Source organism: Oncorhynchus kisutch, linkage group LG22, assembly GCF_002021735.2.
Source record: "Oncorhynchus kisutch isolate 150728-3 linkage group LG22, Okis_V2, whole genome shotgun sequence".
Classification (NCBI taxonomy): Eukaryota; Metazoa; Chordata; class Actinopteri; order Salmoniformes; family Salmonidae; genus Oncorhynchus; species Oncorhynchus kisutch.
The window spans coordinates 25,246,195-25,269,612 of NC_034195.2; the positions used below are offsets into that span (position 1 = coordinate 25,246,195).

Consider the following 23,418-nt stretch of genomic DNA (forward strand, 5'->3'; position numbering starts at 1 on the left):
ATCTGGCTTTATGGATACATGTCACTATGACCGGTTGAATGTCAAACAGATCAACGCCTGTTCTGTTCTGCTCACTCGTCTTCCATGACAAAATGGAGCAACAGGCATGACCAATCAAATCAGGAGTTCCCTCGGCGGCAACAACTGTGACCTTGTGCTTACCCTGCCCCCTCCCTCTCTATGTAACTGCTACAACAAGCCCCTCTCTTCCTCTATAAGAGAGACATAAAAAATGGCCACCTAGCTGTGGGTCTGCATCTCCAAATGTCTCTCAGCAGACCACAGTATTTATTAATGTCATCTAATGTCTTTGTGCCATAAACACACAGCTGGGCAGCAGGCCAGAGCTTTACTGACAAAATGCTCCTGTGGTTGTGTTGTATGTGCCTGACTGAGCCTGCAAAGACACTACAAGACCAGCAGCTTATTTAAGCCTTACAATTCCAATACTTCTTAAATGAAACCTTTAGATTAACACTCCCATAAGAGTCCCATAGTCGGTTCAAGGCTGCTCACTTCAACATGAAGAGTAGATTGGGGTTGTGTTCTAGAAGTCCAGGGTACAGCTGCTGTGTGGCTTCGATGGCCTCTCCAACACGCCCTGCCAATACCAGCTTCTGTATTCCTGTGAGTAGAAAGAAGAATATTATCATTCAAAACTGATTGAATGTATGACTGAGTAAATGTATGACTCTGATTGGTCCTCAGTGTTTCTGTGGTACTGTCAGTGTGGAGCCTGTGTGTGGTTCTCACTCTGCCGGTTCTTTATGGAGGTCTGGTCCTCCTGGATCAAGGTTTCTGTAGCCCTGGCAAAGGCTGTGGCCGTAGCACAGTACCCATGATGCACCAGGTAGGTGGATACCATACTGGAAGAATCAAAGACATGGTTTAGCCTTACAGTAGTAGAGAAAGACACAGTAGTCTGTTAGGGTGAAAAGTGTCATGTCAATAAGGATCCCTTACTTCTGCAGCACTGCCTGCCACTCCCCCAGTCTCTCGCCGATAGGGAAGCGGGCGATCATGCCATGGATCTTAGCCCTCCATTCACTCATATAGTCCTCAATGTCAAACACAAAGGGCTGCTGGCCAAAGTTAGCATCCACAATCTCTCCAGGAGTCTGCAGGCCCACTGTGGGGTACAGGTTTGGCTGTGGGTAGAGGGTAAGGTGTGAACACAGGTATATACAATGTTCGCTTTGCACACCTTGGCAAGCGCACAATTCCCAATTTGGCCATAATAGGACGAACTTGCCTTTAAATTTGATAATTTGATCAAATCAAACTATTTGTCACATGCGCCAAATAAAACTGGTGTAGACCTTATCGTGAAATGCTTACTTACAAGCCCTTAACCAACAATGTAGTTCATGAAAAAGTTAAGTATTTGTCAAATAAACTGAAGTGAAAAATAAAAAGTAACACAATAAAATAACAATAACGAGGCTTTATACAGGGTACCGAGTAAATGTGCAGGGGTACAGGTTAGTCGAGGTCATTTGTACATGTCGGTAGGTGGGATTTGTACATGTCGGTAGGTGGGGCGGACGGGCTGGGGGGGGGGGGGGGGGGGGGGGGGGGGGGGGTTGGGGGGGGGGGTCAATGTAAATAGTCCGGGTGGCCATTTGATTAATTGCTCTGCAGTCTTACGGCTTTGGGGTAGAAGCTGTTAAGGAACCTTTTGGTCCTAGACTTAGCGCACCGGTACCTCTTGCTGTGCGGTTGCAGAGATAACAGTCTATGATTTGGGTGACTGGAGTCTCTGACAATTGTTTTGGCTTTCCTCAGACACTGCCTAGAATATAGGTCCTGGATGGCAGGAAGCTAGCCCCAGTGATGTACTGGGCCGTACGCACTATACTTTGTAGCGCCTTACGGTCAGATGCCGAGCAGTTGCCATACCAGGCGGTGATGCAACCGGTGCAATGCTCTCGATGGTGCAGCTGTACAATTTTTGGGAGTATCTGGGGACCCATGCCAAACCTTTTCAGTCTCCTGGGGGGGGGGGGGGGGGGGGGGGTGTTGTCGTGCAAGCGTTACAACTCTTGGTATGTTTGGACCATGATAGTTCGTTGGTGATGTGGACACCAAGGAACTTATAACTCTTGACCCGCTCCACTACAGCCCCGTTGATGTTAATGGGGACATGTAGGGCCCGCCTTTTCCTGTTGTCCACGATTAGCTCTTTGGTCTTGCACACATTGAGGGAGAGGTTGTTGTCCTGGCACCACACTGCCTGGTCTGTGACCTCCTCCCTATAGGCTGTCTCAATGTTGTCGGTAATCACACTGTTGTGTCGTCAGCAAACTTAATGATGGTGTTGGAGTCGTGTTTGGCCACGCAGTCATGGGTGAAAAGGGAGTACATGAGGGGACTGAGCATGCACCCCTGAGGGGCCCCAATGTTGAGAATCAGCGTGGCAGACGTGTTGTTGCCTACTCTTACCACCTGGGGGCATCCCGTCAGGAAGTCCAGAATCCAGTTGCAGAGGGAGGTGTTTAGTCCCAGGGTCCTTAACTTAGTGATGAGCTTTGTGGGCACTATGGTGTTGAATGCTGAGCTGTAGTCAATGAACAGCATTCTCACATAGGTGTTAATTTTGTCCAGGTGAGAAAGGACAGTGTGGAATGCGATTGAGATTGCGTCATCTGTGGATCTGTTGGGGCTGGAGGTTTACTCACTCGCCTACGAATTCTCAGAAGGCAGCCCGACCTCCACTCCCTTTTTCTCCGTCTTTTCTTCATGCAAATGACGGGGATTTGGGCCCGCTCCCTAGAAAGCAGTATATCCTTCGCGTCGGACTCGTTAAAGAAAAAATCCTCATCCAGTTTGAGGTGAGTAATCGCTGTTCTGATGTCCAGAAGTTCTTGTCAGTCATAAGAGACAGTAGCAGCAACATTATGTACAAAATAAGTACAAAAATAATTTAAACAATGTGAAACAACGAACAAAATAGCACAGTTGGTTCGGAGTCCGTAAAACAGCAGCCACCCCCTCCGATGCCATTAGCATGGCAACCCTGAATAATATAGGACATTCATATCATCATCATTAATGGAAGGAGCAAAGCTACCGCTACTGAATTACCCTAATTTAAAGATGACAGTCATGCTATTCAAAATAATATTCAAGGCTACTACACATACTATTAAAATGGCACCAGTAAAGAATGTCAGATGAGGAAGTCAAAGAAACAGTAGAGTACTATACACGGGTTTTCAACTGGGGGTTCTTGCAGGGGTTCCGCAACAATATAAAAATATGTTTTTATGAATATCGCTAGCAACAATCAAATCAAATGTATTTATAAAGCCCTCATTACATCAGCTGATATCTTAAAGTGCTATACAGAAACCCAGCCTAAAACCCTAAAAAGAAAGCAATGCAGGTGTAGAAGCATAACAATAGAATAATCATGTTTTGAATTACATATCTACAGTAGAAAATCTTATTTCTAATTACATGAACGTTGTTTCTCAATTCCTAATATTGAGCAAATTACACTCATTTGGAGCTAATTACACTCACTGGAGTATCTGACATAGGCATTGAGAAAGTTCAGCATGTGTTGTTGGCTGCTGGTAAGCTTTCTTGACTTGGACATTCATTTTGCTAACACATGACTAACCTTTGTTTAACCAGTTAAACAGCTGCTCATAGCAAAAATACATTTGGAGTTACCTTTCTAGCTAACAGGCTGAGTTTACACCTCTTACAATTATAATTATAATTGGACGTTAAAAAAAATTGTTTGCTAACGTATGATGGGGTCCCTGGGTTGCCGGTTTGACTGGGAGGGGGTCCCTGGGCAAAATTGGATTAAGACCCCTGCTACACAATACACCACACATGTAAAACAAAGTCCTTCACATTGAATAAAATATGTCCACGTTTCAGTATAATACTCACAGGGAGGTCTGTAAAAGCTACACCTGAAGAACAAACAGAGAGAAACAAATGTTAATGGAGTGGAAGATATTAAAAATGTTAGAATTTACAATCAAGTAAACAGAATGGTATACATCGCCTGGGAACATATCAAAATGTGTGAAGGATAGTGCATTTTCATATAACAGTTAACTTGGATGTTTATTCCCCTGCACTGTTGTTGTGCAGTTCTCACCTAGACTGATGCCATTCTTGGTGTAGAAACAGGTGTTGTTAATTAGGTTCACACAGCAACCAATCACATCGCCAGTGGTGAAGGTTGGGCCATATGGTTGGCCAGTCCCTGAAGAGCAGAAGGAGTGTCCATCGTCACCGTGGTAACCATACGAGTGCTTGTCCCAACCTGGGATAGGAGACAAAAGGCAGAAGTGATGAAAGGAAATCTAGACCTATGGTACATGAATATTACACATTAACAACATGGTGGAAACAAATCGAGAAACTCAACACTTCCAAAAGCTTACAACTACAGGTAACCATTCTCATCTGACATCTAGCTAGATGAATATGCATCCGTTAATGGTTAGGGCAGTGCCACTCATACAGAGAATATCTGAGCCTGACAAATGGTCTCTTTCATTTGGATATCCCCACTTGTGTCCTGTGTAGCATGTGCAATACTCTGGGTGGCCAGCGAGAGGCATCAGTCTCTGAATAGGAGCACTGACCGATGAGTCATACTCAAAACAGAGCCTTACATGTGTGTGCATGGTATCAATAGGGACAGGGAAGGAGAGTAGAGTGCATGGGCAGAGGGAGCTCTGTATGGAGAGATCTTCAGTGCATGTGTTTGTGGGGGGGGTGTACTGTGTCGGCTCGTGTGTGTCTGCAGAATGTATATTGTCGGCTCAATCAGTGTCTGTCACCAACCAAAAAGAGAAAGTGGCGCAGAGAAAGTAGGTCGTGTGTGAACTGTGAGGTATTAGATTAATCTGCGGAGCAGCGCCGACAGGGATATTACTCCTAAAGCTGGGCTCAGTGTTCCCTACATGCTAATGAAATGGGCAGGGCTCCACTATGGGATCAGACACACAGAGGTCAACAAGGAATTCACAACTATTACAGCCAGGACCTGAACAACCACCTACACAAAATGTACAAAAGTCTGTTGGCATATATTGTACTAGAAACCCAGTAACAAAATAAATATTCATAAACAATGTTCATACAACTAAACTCTCCAACACAACAGCGCACCCCATTTCCACCATATTCCAACCATTGTGTAACACAGATACATTTGAAGTTATCACAGCAGGGTGTGAATGAAGAGCAGTTGAAAATCAGCAAGATCATGTAGAATTGGCTGGATGAGTCCAAAGCATTCCAAAGGCCTCAGGCGCCATGGAGAACCCAATAGGCAGGTGACACAGCCTGGGGAAGGGGTCATACAATTGGTCAGCGCAGCTTGGAGGAATGATCTAATTGGCAGGGAATCGCATCGGTGGACAAGAGGAAACATAGCTCCCATGGGCCTAGGTCAGAAATATACCCACCCTCCTGTGTCACACCAGCCACTAACAGTCAGTGATCTCTTCTTGTGTGTGAGATAGTGTGTGTGCCTGCATAGGTGTGGGGGGGGGGGGGGGGGGAAGGCGAGAGAGTACTTGATGGAGTAAAGCAACAATGTATTCTCTACATGCACTTTATGCTCATCCCCCATTGCCTGTTCTTAAGTTTCACATTTGCATCTTTTATTTTCAGTTTTGTACACCAGCTTCAAACAGAAGAAAATACTATATTTTTAGTTATGGAAAATATATTTCAGCGGTTTAGATGGTACAATGATTCTCAACACCAGTGGTCCCGTACCCCTTCAAACATTCAACCTCCAGCTGAGTACCACCTCTAGCACCAGGGTCACCTGACTCTCAAATGTGTTTTTTTTTGCCATAATTTTAACCCTGTCACACGCAAAATATGACACATTTATTAAACATAAGAATGAGTGTGAGTTGTCATCACAACGCAGCTCGTGGGAAATGACAAAGAGCTCTTATATAGGACCAATAATAAATACATTTGCCATCTTACAAAATTGATTTGTTAATCATAAATTGTGAATAACTTACCACAGATTAATTAGAAGGGTGTGCTTGAAATGATGCACATAACTCTGCAATGTTGGGTTGTATTGGAGAGACTCAGTCTTAAAATCATTTATCACACACAGTCTGTGCCTGTATTTAGTTCATGCTAGAGAGGGCCGAGAATCCACTCTCACATAGGTACATGGTTGCAAAGGGCATCAGTGTCTTAACAGCACGACTTGCCAAGGGAGGATACTCTGAGCGCAGCTCAATCCAGAAATCTGGCAGTGGATTCTGATTAAAGTCCATTTTCACAGAACTGCTTGTTGCAATTTCAATGTTCAGATATCGGTAAGTGGACTGGAGGCAGGGCATGAGAGGGATAACGAATCCAGTTGTTTGTGTCGTTCATTTCGGAAAGTACTTTGCTATATCACATGACATTGTCCGTAAGCTTGCGTTCAATTGCACACAAAAAAAATCATACAATGATGGAAAGTCCTGTGTGTTGTCCTTGTTAAACGCAGAGAAGAGCCCCAACTTCTTAATCATAGCCTGAATTTTGTCCCGCACATTGAATATAGTTGTGGAGAGTCCCTGTAATCCTAGATTCAGATCATTTTGGCGAGAAATAACATCACCCAGACTGGCCAGTCGTGTGAGAAACTCGTCATCATGCAAGCGGTCAGACAAGTGAAAATGATGGTCAGTAAAGAAAACTTTAAGCTCGTCTCTCAATTTAAAAGAACATGTAAATACTTAGCCCCTAGATAACCAGCGCACTTCTGTATGTTGTAAAAGCGTTACATGGTTGCTGCCCATATCATTGCATAATGCAGAACATACACGAGAGTTCAGGGGCCTTGCTTTAACAAAGTTAATCATTTTCACTGTAGTGTCCAAAACGTCTTTCAAGGTGTCAGGCATTCCCTTGGCAGCAAGAGCCTCTCAGTGGATACTGCAGTGTTCCCAAGTGACATCGGGAGAAAGTGTTTGAAAGCGTGTTAACAATCCACTATGTTTCCCTGTCATGGCTTTTGCGCCATGAGTACAGATACACATCCTGACCACCAAAGGCTATTTGATGTCACAAAGCTGTCCAGTACTTTAACAATATCCTATCCTGTTGTCCTGGTTACCAGAAGAGGATGCATTCCATAAATGACCCCCCCCCCCCCCCCTGTAAACGGAACAGACATATACCAGGAGCTGAGCCAGGCCCGCCACGTCTGTTGACTCATCCAGCTGTATATATATAATTCACTGGCTTGTACGCGAAACATCTCCTGCTATGTCACTGATACGTTGTGAAACAGTGTTGTTTGATGAAGGCATTGTCTGTATAGTTTTTTGGGCCTTTTCTCCCAGCATTGTTCCAGCCATATCTGAAGCAGCAAGAAGAATTAAGTCCTCCACAATAGTATGGGGCTTGCCTGTCCTAGCCACTCGGTAGCTCACTATATAAGACGCTTCTAGCCCCTTCATATGAATGGAATCTGTTGCTTTTATAAATCAAAAGTTATGCGCCGAATACAACAGATGTAGACCTTACAGTGAAATGCTTACTTACAAGCCCTTAATCAACAATTCAGTTTTAATAAAATACATTAAAAAAAATTAAAGATAAAAATAAAAGTAAGAGATAAGAATAACAAATAATTAAAGAGCAGCAGTAAATAACAACAGCGGGGCTATATACAGGGGGCACCGGTGTCGAGGTAATTGAGGTAATATATACATGTAGGTAGAGTTATTAAAAAGTGACTATGCATAGATGACAACAGAGAGTAGCAGCAGCGCTCCAGACTGGGAGGGGGGGGGGGGCAATGCAAATAGTCTGGGTTGCCAATTGATTAAATGTTCAGGAGTCTTATGGTTTGGAGGCAGAAGCTGTTTAAAAGCCTCTTGGACCTAGACGAGGTGCGCCGGTACTGCTTGCCGTGCGGAAGCAGAGAGAACAGTCTATAACTAGGGTGGCTGGGGTCTTTGATAATTTTAGGGCCTTCCTCTGACACTGCCTGGTATAGAGGTCCTGGATGGCAGGAAGCTTGGCCCCGGTGATGTACTGGACCGTATGCACTACCCTCTGTTGTGCTTTGCGGTCGGAGGCCGAGCAGTTGCCATGCCAGGCAGTGATGCAACCAATGCTCTCGATGGTGCACCTGTATAACCTTTTTGAGGATCTGAGGACCCATGCCAAATCTTTTCAGTCTCTTGAGAGGGAATAGGTTTTGTCATGCCCTCTTCACGACTGTCTTGGTGTTCTTGGATCATGTTAGTTTGTTGGTGATGTGGACGCCAGGGAACTTGAAGCTCTCAACCTGCTCTACAACAGCCCCGTAGATGAGAATGGGAGCGTGCTCGGTCCTCCTTTTCCTGTAGTCCACAATCTCCTTTGTCTTGATCACATTGAGGGAGAGATTGTTGTCCTGGCACCACATGGTCAGGTCTCTGACCTCCCTTCCTATAGGCTGTCTCATCGTTGTCGGTGATCAGGCCTACCACTGTTGTGTCATCAGCAAACTTGATGGTGTTGGAGTCGTGCTTGGCCATGCAGTCATGAGTGAACAGGGAGTACAGGAGGGGACTGAGCAAGCACCCCTGAGGGGCCCCCATGTTGAGGAGCAGCGTGGCGGATGTGTTGTTACTTACCACCTGGGGGCGGTCTGTCAGGAAGTCCAGGATCCAGTTGCAGAGGGAGGTGTTAAGTCCCAAGGTCCTTAGCTTAGTGATGAGCTTTGAGGGCACTACTATGGTGTTGAACGCTGAGCTGTAGTCAATGAATAGCATTCTCACATAGGTGTTCCTTTTATCCAGGTGGGAAAGGGCAGTGTGGAGTGCAATAGAGACGGCATCATCTGTGGATCTGTTGGTGCGGTATGCAAATTGGAGTGGGTCTACGGTTTCTGGGGCAATGGTGTTGATGTGAGCAATGACAAGCCTTTCAAAACATCAAGGCTACAGACGTGAGTGCTACGGGTCAGTAGCCATTTAGGCAGGTTACCTTAGTGTTCTTGGGCACAGGGACAATGGTGGTCTGCTTAAAATATGTTGGTATTACAGACTCGGACAGGGAGAGGTGAAGACACCTGCCAGTTGATCAGCGCATGCTCAGAGTACACATCCTGGTAATCCGTCTGGCCCTGCGGCCTTGTGAATGTTGACTTGTTTGAAGGTCTTACTCCCATCGGCTGCAGAGAGCGTGATCACACAGTCGTCCGGAACAGCTGATGCTCTCATGAATGTTTCCAGTGTTACTTGCCTCGAAGTGGGCATAGAAGTTATTTAGCTCGTCTTGGTAGGCTTGTGTCACTGGGCAGCTCTCGGTTGTGCTTCCCTTTGTAGTCTGTAATAGTTTGCAAGCTCTGCCACATCCGACGAGCGTCGGAGCCGGTATAGTACAATTCGTATTGACGCTTTGCTTGATGGTTCGTCAGAGTACATAGCAGGATTTCTTATAAGATTTAGGGTTAGAGTCCTGCTCCTTGAAAGCGGCAGCTCTTCCCTTCAGCTCAGAGCGAATGTTGCCAGGCTTCTGGTTGGGGTATATACGTATGGTCACTGTGGGGACGACGTACTCAATGCACTTATTGATAAAGCCAGACATTGATGTGGTGTAATACTCAATGCCATTAGGAAGAATCCCGGAACATATTACAGTCTATGCTAGCAAAACAATAGTTTAGCATTTGCTTAATCTGACAATTTAAAAAATATATATATATATTTTACCCCCTTTTCTCCCCAAGTTTGTGGTTTTGTTAGTAGTAATTGTTAGTAGTTACTATCTTGTCTTTTTTATTTATTTATTTTATTTTACCTTTATTTAACCAGGTAGGCAAGTTGAGAACAAGTTCTCATTTACAATTGCGACCTGGCCAAGATAAAGCAAAGCAGTTCGACAGATAAAACGACACAGAGTTACACATGGAGTAAAAACAAACATACAGTCAATAATGCAGTATAAACAAGTCTATATACAATGTGAGCAAATGAGGTGAGAAGGGAGGTAAAGGCAAAAAAAGGCCATGATGGCAAAGTAAATACAATATAGCAAGTAAAATACTGGAATGGTAGTTTTGCAATGGAAGAATGTGCAAAGTAGAAATAAAAAAATAATGGGGTGCAAAGGAGCAAAATAAATAAATAAATAAAAATTAAATACAGTTGGGAAAGAGGTAGTTGTTTGGGCTAAATTATAGGTGGGCTATGTACAGGTGCAGTAATCTGTGAGCTGCTCTGACAGTTGGTGCTTAAAGCTAGTCTCATCGCTACAACTCCCGTACGGGCTCGGGAGAGACAAAGGTCAAAAGCCATGCATCCTCCGAAACATAACCCAACCAAGCCGCACTACTTCTTAACACAGTGCGCATCCAACCTGGAAGCCAGCCGCACCAATGTGTCGGAGGAAACACTGTGCACCTGGCGACCTGGTTAGCGTGCACTGCGCCCGGCCCGCCACAGGAGTCGCTAGTGTGCGATGAGACAAGGATATCCCTACCGGCCAAACCCTCCCTAACCCGGACGACGCTATGCCAATTGTGTGTCGCCCCACAGACCTCCCGGTCGCGGCTGGCTGCGACAGAGCCTGTGCGCGAACCCAGAGTCTCTGGTGGCACAGCTAGCATTGCGATGCAGTGCCCTAGACCACTGCGCCACCCGGGAGGCCTCTGACCACTTTTTTTATAGACCAAGTCACGGTTAATGTGATTGGATGTTTAATTTTATTTTTGGCAGTGAAACGAGACTACTCAGGCAAGGAAAAAAAAACTCGCCCAAATTCTATTTGGACTAACCCTAGGGGTACGCACACCCCAGTTTGGGAATAGCCGCTCTACACTATACTTGCTTGCTTGTTTTATCACACTGAAATTAGACAAACTATTATAATTTTAGCAACCAGGAAATGAGGGAGCGATTTCTGCATAGTGCACCTTTAACTGGTGATGAAATGAAAAGTGTTTGATTAACTATTTACTGCTGAGCAGTGGGCCAAGCCAGGGTGCAGATGGCCCTGTATTCATACACTGATACTGCTCTGTACTCTCAGTGTTTGGTGGAAAACACTCATCTACTAGCCTGTTTGGTTACATCCAATCTCATCAGGCCCTGGCATGAGAGTGTCTCTGCTTGGATGGCTTCATTCACTGAACCAGAAGTGCTGCAGACTAAACAATTTGATCTATATTCAAACTATTCTACAATGGGCTAAACATAACTGTATTGTGGAATATATGATTGAGGAAAATACTGCATTGAGAATTAAATGGCCTTGAGAGGATTACTAAATGAACAACCATTACAAATGTATTTCTCCCTTCCTCTTCAATGAATGTGAGCCGTCCTGTCTGTGGCAGCTCCACTTTCACCTGACCTTCATACAGGTCAGACAAAGGTATTGGGTGGTATTTTGCATGTTAAATGTCATCTCTCATTACTAAAGTCTCTGTGCAAACAAGTCCAGGCATGTTCTGTAACAGTGACATTAAATCTCGATCCCAGGTTCCCCCGACTTAAAAAAAAATATATATATATATATATATTTATGAATTAAATACCCTTTCTCAACTAGGCAAGTCCGTTAATTAAGATCAAATTCTTATTTACAATGATGACTCCCAATCACGGCCAGTTGTGATACAGCCTGAATTCGAACCATCGTGTCTGTAGTGACGCCTCAAGCACTGAGATGCAGTGCCTAAGACCGTTGCACCACTAGGGAGCACTGACAATACATCTGGAAACAAATCTGGATATAGATTTTGTAGATGAACAATGTCTGAGTTGTGATAATAAAAACACAGGTTTAGTTGTCTACAATCTATTACAGCCGAACAAGCAAACCTTACACACACTGACTACTACTCCTTGTCCTTCAATACTTAACCAATCAAGCAAAGATTATGGGCAGGGTTCTAGCTGTGAACCCTATGACCTCCAAAACCCACACTCATCCTACAATCTAAAAATTCCAGTCTGCCACCGCCTTCCCTCATACTCACCAGGCAGTCTGTTCATGTTGACTCCCTGGGCAGACAGACCAATCCCCATGTACCTGGAGACAACAGGAGATCAAAGGTCAGCGACAACATCATCAGTTTAGACAACATGAGTCAGTCTGATGAGTCAATAGCTGCTGATAAATCCTTTCAGTCCCCAAATTGCCTTCAGTTATTTACTGCTCTCTTTAGTTTCTTTACACGCCATTTTCAATAGCTAACATTGGTAAACAAACCACAAGGTTAAAATAAAAAAGGTGGGAGGTCAGAACAGTCAGTGGGGTTACCAAGTATCAGCAAACCCTTACCCATCCCTGCCCTTGCTGACAATCTTCACTTCAAAGTAGTAGATCCCACATGCAGCTGGTATGGGATGAGTGGCACGCACAGACGCGGCATCCTTGTGATTCTTCCCATGACCTACAAAAGGAACAAAACGTTGTGTTACAGTCAGTACAGTACACCACACAAACAACCCACTGCTCTGTCAACCTGGAAAGGGCAATGTCAAGAGTGCATTAATCTAACCAGAAAAAAATAGCTTTAAATGGCTTCTCTCTCCAAGGACCCTGAAAACCCTCATACTGTACGTATTACTAAACCCTTTCAAAACTCAACCATATCCCTGTCAATCCTACCTCAATTTGCAATCATATGTCATGCAAATTCATACTCAAATTCTATTACAAGAAATCTGATAGCTCTTCAAAAGTTCCTTTCATAGGAGTATACATGCATGCTTAAAGAGTTGCAATTTGCAGAAATCACTGCCCTTTCCTGGTAGCTAAAATAGTAGTTAGTCTAATTTCAGTTTGTGACAAAACAAGCAATGAACAGTGTAGAGTCACTGTCATCTAAACCGCTGTGAAATATATTTTCAATAACCAAAAATATTGTATTTTTCAGCTGTTTGAAGCTGGTGTACAAACCCGAAAGTAAAAGAGCAAAAATGAAATGGTAGGCATAGAAATAGCACACATAGAACAGATCCACCGCTTTTAAGACCTGCTTTCAAAGCGATTAACAGATCTATAACTCCGATTTCTAAGTGAATTTGGTCAGGTTGCCACAAAGTTAGATTGCAGCTGCAAGGTCATTTCCATGAGCACCAACATGTGAAGTTCATAGGAGCATGTCAAATGAAAGCTGATAGTATATATACACATACATAACAATTTTTTAAATTAAGGCATATACTGTGGGGCAAAAAAGTATTTAGTCAGCCACCAATTGTGCAAGTTCTCCCACTTAAAAAGATGAGAGGCTTGTAATTTTCATCATGGGTACACTTCAACTATGACAGAGAAAAGGAGGAAAAAAATCCAGAAGATCACATTGTAGGATTTTTAATGAATTTATTTGCAAATTATGGTGGAAAATAAGTATTTGGTCAATAACAAAAGTTTCTCAATACTTTGTTATATACCCTTTGTTGGCAATGACAGAGGTCAAATGTTTTCTGTAAGTCTTCACAAGGTTTTCACACACTGTTGCTGGTATTTTGGCCCATTCCTCCATGCAGATCTCCTCTAGACAGTGATGTTTTCGGGCTGTTGTTGGGCAACACGGACTTTCAACTCCCTCCAAAGATTTTCTATGGGGTTGAGATCTGGAGACTGGCTAGGTCACTCCAGGACCTTGAAATGCTTCTTACGAAGCCACTCCTTCGTTGCCCGGGCGGTGTGTTTGGGATCATTGGGTCTTTCAGCATGACAGCCACGTTTCATCTTCAATGCCCTTGCTGATGGAATGACATTTTCACTCAAAATCTCACGATACTTGGCCCCATTCATTCTTTTCTTTACACGGATCAGTCGTCCTGGTCCCTTTGCAGAAAAACAGCCCCAAAGCATGATGTTTCCACCCCCATGCTTCACAGTAGGTATGGTGTTCTTTGGATGCAACTCAGCATTCTTTGTCCTCCAAACACGACGAGTTGAGTTTTGACCAAAAAGTTCTATTTTGGTTTCATCTGACCATATGAGATTCTCCCAATCTTTTTCTGGATCATCCAAATGCTCTCTAGCAAACGGGCCTGGACACGTACTGGCTTAAGCAGGGGGACACATCTGGCACTGCAGGATTTGAGTCCCTGGCGGCGTAGTGTGTTACTGATGGTAGGCTTTGTTACTTTGGTCCCAGCTCTCTGCAGGTCATTCACTAGGTCCCCCCGTGTGGTTCTGGGATTTTTCTCACCGTTCTTGTGATCATTTTGACCCCACGGGGTGAGATATTGCGTGGAGCCCCAGATCGAGGGAGATTATCAGTGATCTTGTATGTCTTCCATATCCTAATAATTACTCCCACAGTTGATTTCTTCAAACCAAGCTGCTTACCTATTGCAGATTCAGTCTTCCCAGCCTGGTGCAGGTCTACAATTTTGTTTCTGGTGTCCTTTGACAGCTCTTTGGTCTTGGCCATAGTGGAGTTTGGAGTGTGACTGTTTGAGGTTGTGGACAGGTGTCTTTTATACTGATAACAAGTTCAAACAGGTGCCATTAATACAGGTAATGAGTGGAGGACAGAGGAGCCTCTTAAAGAAGAAGTTACAGGTCTGTGAGAGCCAGAAATCTTGCTTGTTTGTAGGTGACCAAATACTTATTTTCCACCATAATTTGCAAATAAATTCATTAAAAATCCTACAATGTGATTTTCTGGATTTTTTTTCTCATTTTGTCTGTCATAGTTGAAGTGTACCTATGATGACAATTACAGGCCTCTCGTCTTTTTAAGTGGGAGAACTTGCACAATTGGTGGCTGACTAAATACTTTTTTGCCCCACTGTACATTTTCTACCCTAAATGTATGTGTGTGTTGGAATGTCAGTGTAGTATGTGTGAGGGAGTGCATAGAGCCAGTGCAATGGAATCAGTGCAAAACAATTAAGAAAATTCAATAATAAAAAGGAGGTCAATGTAAATTGTCCGGGTAGACATTTGATTAACTGTTCAGCACTCTTATGGCTTGGGGGTAGAAGCTGTTCAGGTGCCTATTGGTCAGACTTGGCTCTCCAGTACCACTTGGGTGGCTGGAGTCTGACAATTTTTAGGGCCTTCCTCTGACACTGCCTGATATTGATGAGGTCCTGTATGGCAGGGAGTTCAGCCCCAGTGATGTACTGGGTCGTATGCACTACCCTATGTAGCGCCTTGGTCGGGTGATGCGTGTTACATACTAATATAACCCTCCTTGCTGGTCAATGAAGGGCTGGGCGGTATTCCGTATTTTACGATATAATGGTATGGATGCCTGCAACGGTTTGGTATTTGGTTTGTTAAATGTGATACGTGGTGTGTAACAGGGGACCCTGTAATCTTTGGCTACATTTAATGATTTATTTTAGCTACTTCATGTAGCTAACATTATTCATGCTTCGCCTATTCCTCTTTGATTTAGAAGATACTGTTGCACAAACAACATGTTGATTTAGGTCTAAACAATCACTGGAATTGTCAGGCTGTATAGCTAAATACATTCTGACTAAGTCCATTAATTAGCTAGCTAGCGATTAGCATCAGCGGCTAACAAGATTTAGGCCCAACTTGCTAAAGACAAACCAGCTGTTTGCAGATGTAAGAAACACAACCTAATAGTGTAATTCTAGAACGCTAGTGGATTTATATTAAGTAGGAAAGTGAAAACAGCATTGTTGTCATCAACATTGTTGCATGTTCTGCATTGTGTTTCATCTGCATTGTCAATGCAGCACATGCAACAAGTGTCTTGTGGTCAAGCAACAACAAATGCGCTCCTTGACTGACAGAGTCATCTCCCTCTCCATGCTGCTTTCCACACAGACCTCGCCCCACCTCCTGTCAGTCAAGGAGTGCATTTGTTGTTGCTTGACCACAAGACACTTGTTGCACTTTGCCAGATGATTACATGACCCATCATATTAACCAGGTGTGTCTGATGGGGATTACAGCTATCTATTGTATAATAATGCTAAAATATTTGTATCTGGAATTTGTCTTTCAGCATCAGTAGAACACACCGGACTCTCCTCCACCAGTCATACAAGGAGAATTGTCAAATGTCTCCCATCAAAAATAGAGTTGGCCCAAGCAAGCACTTGTTCAGAGTGAGCGGTCTGTCCACCAGAGGATGGTTGCTGACTGCAAGACCACCTGTCAAGAACCTGCAGTTGTCTCTGGGGACCCCTACTGAACCAGAAAGCAAAGACATCAGGATGCATTACAGCTTTGATTTTGCTCAACAGGTAAGCAATATGTCCTCCTTTATACTGATTAAGGACATAGATGGATAGATACACACATGAAGCAGGCAAATGCCTATGACTGAGCTGTGTAAAGACAGACTGACAGGGGTGAGACAATTCATTTTAATTTATATGAATGTTATTTTGTTGTTTGCAGGTGCACTATCCTTCCGACCCTATGCAGCCAGGTCCCATCTACTTTTAAACTCCTCGCAAGTGTGGCTTGTTTGGTGTCTGCTATGAAGGAATACAAGTCAACTACTTGATTATGAAGGCATGTCATCCAGCAAAGACAGCAGCACAGTCATTGGGGAAAGTTGAGGAAACGCGTGTGGACCTAAATCGTGATAACTGCAGTGGCCAAAACAAGAACAATTTAGTGCGCTGGTATTGTGCCTGGCGGACCAGGCACAAGCTCCGCCACAGTCTGGACCTTCACTTCCTGATCACAGGCCACACCAAGTTAACCTCCAACTGGTGCTTCGGCCTCATCAAGCAGTGCTTCAGAAAGACCAGAGTGAACACTGCTGGTGTTGTGAAGGACAGCACTGTGACGGGGTTAACATCTAACAGCTGGTTGGACTGTGTATGGTATGGTACGGTGCTGGTGGAAAGCTATAGCCGGTAACAACACCTGTACTTCAAGGCCACAGTCACAGATCAAGCAGTACCAGCACTTCATGTGAATATCAGTTTCATTGCATGGTATGAGGTTATTCTTCTTATCTAAAATAGGGAGGAGAATTGATGTTATGCAAGGTTGTAGTGTCAATCTTTTTAGTTATTTCCTGTTTTACAGATTTGATGCTCTGTAGCCTGGTGTGGTTGTCGCCAAGGAGCGTACGGACTAAGTCGGGACCACGTTTCAGCTGCTGCGCAACGCTGACATCCTTCCTCCCATAGATGGTCTGCCTGAACAAGCACCACCTGGACTGGACACGGCTAGACAAACTATCTTTTTGACAAGATCAGGGAATTTTGCAACGAAGAGGCTATAGACATCAAATGCCCTACAACAAAGTCAAGGGCAGGACAGAAACAGGCTCTCCGAATAAATATTCCCATGCGTGGTTCGGACTGACCAGTCATCAGCACTATCTGCAGTACCTCTATTCACATGCCTCTCTCTTTACACAACAAACATTGCTGCTACTATTTATTTATTTATCCCGCTGCTCAGCAACTTTACCACTGATTGTATGCATATACAGTTGAAGTTGGAAGTTAAAAATACACTTAGGTTGGGGTCATTAAAACTCATTTTTCAACCACTTTAAGACAAGTAATTTTTCCAACAATTGTTCACGGACAGATTATTTCACTGTATCACAATTCCAGTTGGTCAGAAGTTAACATACACTAAGTTGACTGTGCCTTTAAACAGCTTGGAAAATTCCAGAAAATTATGTCATGGCTTTAGAAGCTTATGAATGACTCAAATGACATCATTTGAGTAAATTGGAGGTGTACCTGTGGATGTATTTCAAGGCCTGCCTTCAAACTCATTGCCTCTTTGCTTGACATCATGGGAAAATCAAAAGAAATCAGCCAGAACCTCAGAAAACAATTGTAGACCTCCACAAGTCTGGTTCATCCTTGGGAACAACTTCCAAATGCCTGAAGGTACCAAGTTATCCGTACAAACAATAGTACGCAAGTCTCAACACCATGGGACAACGCAGCCGTCATACCACTCAGGAAGGAGACGCAATCGGTCTCCTAGAGATGAACGTACTGTGGAAAAGTGAAAATCAATCCCAGAACAGCAGCAAAGGACCTTGTGAAGATGCTGGAGGAATCCGGTACAAAAGTATCTGTATCCACAGTAAAACAAGTCCTATATCGACATAACCTGAAAGGCCGCTCAGCAAGGAAGAAGCCACTGCTCCAAAACCGCCATAAAAAAGCCAGACTATGGTTTGCAACTACACATGGGGACAAAGATCGTACTTTTTGGAAAATGTCCTCTGGTCTGATGAAACAAAAATAGAACTGTTTGGCCATAATGACCATCGTTATGTTTGGAGGAAAAAGGTGGAGGCTTGCAAGCCGAAGAACACCATCCCAACCGTGAAGCACTGGGGTGGCAGCATCATGTTGTGGGGGTACTTTGCTGCAGGAGGGACTGGTGCACTTCACAAAATAGATGGCACCATGAGGAAAGAAAATTATGTGGATATATTGAAGCAACATCTCAAGACATTAGTCAGGAAGTTAAAGCTTGGTAGCAAATGGGTCTTCCAAATGGACAATGACTCCAAGCATAATTCCAAAGTTGTGGCAAAATCTCCGAAGGACAACAAAGTCAAGGTATTGGAGGGGCCATCACAAAGCCCTGACCTCAATCCTATAGAACATTTGTGGACAGAACTGAAAAAGTGTGTGCGAGCAAGGAGGCCTACAAACCTGACTCAGTTACACCAGATCTGTCAGGAGGAATGGGCCAAAATTCACCCAACTTATTGTGGGAAGCTTGTGGAACGCTACCCAAAACGTTTGACCCAAGTTAAACAATTTAAAGGCAATGCTACCAAATACACTCAATTAGTATGTAAATTTCTGACCCACTAGGAATGTGGTGAAAGAAATAAAAGCTCAAATCAATCACTATTATTCTGACATTTCACATTCTTACAATAAAGGGATCCTAAATTACCTAGGACAGGGAATTTTTACTCTGATTAAATGTCAGGAATTGTCAAAAACTGAGTTCAAATGTATATGGCTAAGGTGTATGAAAACTTCCGACTTCAACTGTAGCTACCTCATCTATCACTGGTATCATTGATATTGTTTTTGTACATACTGTATATTATTTGGTTCTTTCACTACTGGCATTGACACCTATTTTTTTTTCATTATATTGACACCATCTATTTTTGATATTTCTACTATGCCCGTAACCATTTTGCAGTACCAAATTAGACATGTCATCAAATATTTTTATCTGGACACTTTGTTTACCTGGAATGTTTCCTTATTGTAGGCTACTACTTTTACCAATTAGTCTTAATCTTTACTACACCACTCCCTGTTTAACACATGACCTCACGTGTGAATTCTTAAAGAGATAGGTGGGGCTGGCGTAAGAGGGTGTGAACAACGCTGAATGGGTGTAGACAAATTAGAGCTCTCCAGTAGGTGTACCAAAACATTCGGGGGCTATTTTCTCAAAAGTGGGGATACAAGTTTATCAACTTTCAAAGCAGAATTACTTTCCCATTGCTTCTCACATGCAGTGTATGACATACCATTTTGTAGCTCTGCGTCTCTGCTTTCATCCAATGTAAAAAACACAATTTCAAATGTTGCTACATAAGACTGAATCAAGGCGGTCAGTCACAGTTGATACGTTTCCAGTTTGTTATAGATAGGCCATGTGTAGCCAATGTGATTTATACGGTACTTAATTTTATCAGGATATTTTCTTTGCAGGCTGCAAAGTTTTTATTTGTTGGCTTTATGTAACCTTTTTTTTTTTTTACATAGTTGGCAATGGCAAAAAGTTACTTTAGGATTGTATCATTTTAATTTTGATAGAATTTTGATTACCCACATGACAATGATTGAGATATGAAGACGTTACTTTAAATTAAATGAAACTGTTTCACGGAAATGTGCATATGAAAACCACAACTGGCACGAAGATTGGTAGAAATGGTAAGATAGACCGCTGCGCCAATTGGGAGGCCCTAAAGCACATCATTCCAGTGATAGAGGCGTCGCTACAGATCCAGGTTCGATCACGGGCTGTGTCGCATGGAGACAGCGCACAATTGGCCCAGCGTTGTCTGGGGGAGGGTTTGGCCGACTGGAATGTCCTTGTCCCATCATGCTCTAGTGACTCCTTGTGGCGCCGGGCGTATGCACGCTGACTTCGGTCGCCAGCTGTACAGTGTTTCCTCCAACACATTGGTGCGGCTGGCTTCCGGGTTAAGCGAGCAATGTGTCAAGAAGCAGTGCAGCTTGGCGGGGGCGTGTTTCGGGGGACGCATGGCTCTCAACCTTCACCTCTCCTGAGTCTGTACGGGAGTTGCAGCGATGGGACAAGTCACCTACCACTTGGATATCACAAAATTGGGGAGAAAAAGGGGTAAAGAATACCCCACAAAAATAGCAAATAAATGGTAAGATAAATATGCATTCCACATGAGAAATGTTGCAGACTCCTCGTGTAGCCTATTACTGCAACTTCATGAGAGTAATGGCAGAATCTGCAAAAGCCAGCAGGAGCAGGAAAAGGGTTGGGCCAGGTTTGTTTTTTCTTATGGTTATCTAGATCTCAGGTACCCTCGAGGCATTTGTCTTATTTCATGAAACCATAAGCATCAAGCATCAGACATTCTCAACGAGAAGCATTGAAGATCCCGAAGAACACAGTGGCCATCATTTTTGAATGGAAGAAGTTTGGAACCACCAAGAGTCTTGCTAAAGCTGGCCGCCCGGCCAAACTGAGCAATCTGGGGAGAAGAGCCTTGGTCAGGGAGGTGACCAAGAACCCAATGGTCACCCTGACAGAGCTCCAGAGTTCCTCTGTGGAGATGGGAAAACCTTCCAGAAGGACAACCATCTCTGTAGCACTCCACCAATCAGGCTTCTTTGGTAGAGTGGCCAGACGGAAACCATTCCTCAGTAAAAAGCATATGACAGCCCGCTTGGAGTTTGCCAAAAGGCACCTGAAGACTCTTAGACCATAAGAAACAAGATTCTATGGTCTGATGAAACCAAGATTGAACTCTTTGGCCAGCATTCCAAGCATCACGTCTGGTTTAAACCTGGCACCATCCCTATGGTGAAGCATGGTGGAGGCAGCATTATGCTGTGGGGATATTTTTCAGCGGCAGGGACAGTCAGGATCGAGGGAAAGATGAACAGAGAGATCCTTGATGAAAACCTGCTCCAGAGCCCTCAGGACCTCAGACTGGGGTGAAGGTTTACCTTCCAACAGGAAAACGACCATAAGCACACAGCCAAGACAATGCAGGAGTGGCTTCGGGACAAGTCTCAATGTCATTGAATGGCCCAGCCAGACCCCGGACATGAACCCGATCGAACATCTCTGGAGAGACCTGAAAATAGCTGTGCAGTGATGCTCCCGTTCCATCTTGACGGAGCTTGAGAGGATGTGAGATATTCCCAAAATACAGGTGTGCCCAAGTAGACTCGAGGCTGTAATCACTGCGAAAGGTGCTTCAACAAAGTACTGAGTAAACGATCTGAATTACTTATGTAATAGTGATATTTCAGTTATTTTTTTGCAGAAATTTCTATAAACATGTTTTTGCTTTGTCATTATGGGGTATTTTGTGTAGATTGATGAGTAAAAATTGATATTTAATACATTTTAGAATAAGGCTGTAACGTAACAAAATGTAGGAAAAGGGAAGGGGTATGTATACACCATGTAAATGGTACTGTACCTCTCCTCTGTACTGTGTCCCTGTCAGTAAAGCACAGCCATCTTCATGATCATATCGTACAAATCCACTAATCAACCAGTCATGCTTTGCCACAGTCATTATGACTAATAGAGAAGCAGTGTACTTATTATCACCTTTGATTTCATCAGCAACATTAATCACTTCTATTTTCAGTCCTCTCCTTTCTGTAACCAAAGCCCAGCAGGCCCCTCTATGACCGTACAAACAGCCATAATAAATACAACACATGAACACACTTGTGCCTATAAATATCTCCAGCTAACACCACCACCTCAACATACAGCACTCAGAGCCACATAGTCCTGGGAGTGAGACTCTCTCGCTGTCTCCGTCAATCACACACACACAATTATTTAGAGGCCAAATGTTGTTTCACATCCACATAAGCCTAAGTAGTTGGTTAACAATGTGTTATTAGAGCATAATGTAAGCATACTCAAATTTTGCTATTAACGTGCACCATTTTATGCTGTGTAAACAACATGTCTGGTTATATAGAGCAAATTGTTGCCCATATTGTGGGGCGTTCTTAATCCACCGTGTTTTTACGAGTTCAAATTTTTTTTTTGAAACTGCTCATGGATTCTCTCTTTCTAAGTCCCCAGTCCAGAGTCAAAGGATCTCCCTCATGGTCAAGTCAGTGGTCAAAACAAGAATGTAGTGCAGTACTACCCACGACAGAAGACAATAAATAGACAAGAAGGAAACTGAAAAAAACGAAAGAAAATGAGAGGAAAAGCATGAGGGAGAAACATTAGCAAACGCTGCATCACAGCTTCACACAGAGACTGGGGGAAACCAACACACAATCTGGTGATGTCACCTCTGACTGAACATGCATGATTGGTTCTTCAGACGACAGAAAACCCTCTCTATGGGCAAACATTACAAATCAGCTTAAAGGAATCGCAGGGCATGCTTAAAGTCAGCCATGTGTCCTACAGGCTATATAATTACACAATAACACTATACAACCTTTAGGCATAAAATAGAAAACTTGCAGAAATCTATACAGGCTAAATCACACACAAAAAAGCAAGTACAAAGACCAATAATTTACAATGGGTGACTATGGTACACAAATCCAAATCCTATACCACCACTTCATAAAACACACTGATGAATCAGACAATACTGTAGCTTAGGCTATGTTCAACAGGTAAGCTAATGCCCTTTTCTGGAGAGAAAAAAACTAAAAACAATGATGAGCACAGGACTTAAGATCATAATAATAGAAATTAGGAAACAACGTTGTAGCTAAAGATGGCCCTCCTTTCATTAACAATTAAGGCCAGGGATAGAGGGCCTACACAACTAAAATGTCAGAGGAACAAGGCCTTAAAAATACGTGCCGGTTTGAAAAACAAGAATTTTAAATGTCAATAGTCTAGGCTGAAGATAGACGTTATTATTACTCAGGCCTAATCATAGGGCCTTATGGGCCAGATGGCAAATGTTTGCATTTAGCCAGGCAGCCCAATTCGGATCATTTTTCCACTAATTTGTCTTTTGACAAATCAGATCAGCTCTGACGTGAAAAGATCTGATGTGATTGGTCAAAATATCAATTAGTGGAACAAAGATCAGAATTAGGCTGCCTGTCTAAACGTAGCCTAACAGGACTATACAAGCCTTAACAGTCTCCACAGCATTGTCTTATGTCAAATTCTGCCTGTACTGAGGTTGATGGACAAGGGTCACGTAGGAGCGACACCACCTGACATAAGACAAGGTCTCCTCAGTATAGCTCAGGGCCTTACATGAATCAGTGGAACTTATACTGT

General features: G+C 43.4%; 1 protein-coding gene across 3 annotated transcripts in view; it reads right to left on the reverse strand.

The window, feature by feature from the left end:
- LOC109867183 (ran-binding protein 10) overlaps positions 1-23,418 on the reverse strand; it is a 32,004-nt gene that overhangs the window by 6,078 nt on the left and 2,508 nt on the right. For all 3 annotated transcript variants that reach the window (XM_031801931.1, XM_020456175.2, XM_020456176.2), the window contains exons 2-8: positions 12,283-12,394; positions 11,978-12,030; positions 4,121-4,288; positions 3,907-3,929; positions 964-1,148; positions 754-866; positions 517-625 (exon numbers count right to left, since the gene is read on the reverse strand). In XM_031801931.1, the coding sequence (XP_031657791.1) occupies positions 517-625; positions 754-866; positions 964-1,148; positions 3,907-3,929; positions 4,121-4,288; positions 11,978-12,030; positions 12,283-12,394 (763 nt within the window). The remainder of the gene's footprint in view (positions 1-516; positions 626-753; positions 867-963; positions 1,149-3,906; positions 3,930-4,120; positions 4,289-11,977; positions 12,031-12,282; positions 12,395-23,418) is intronic.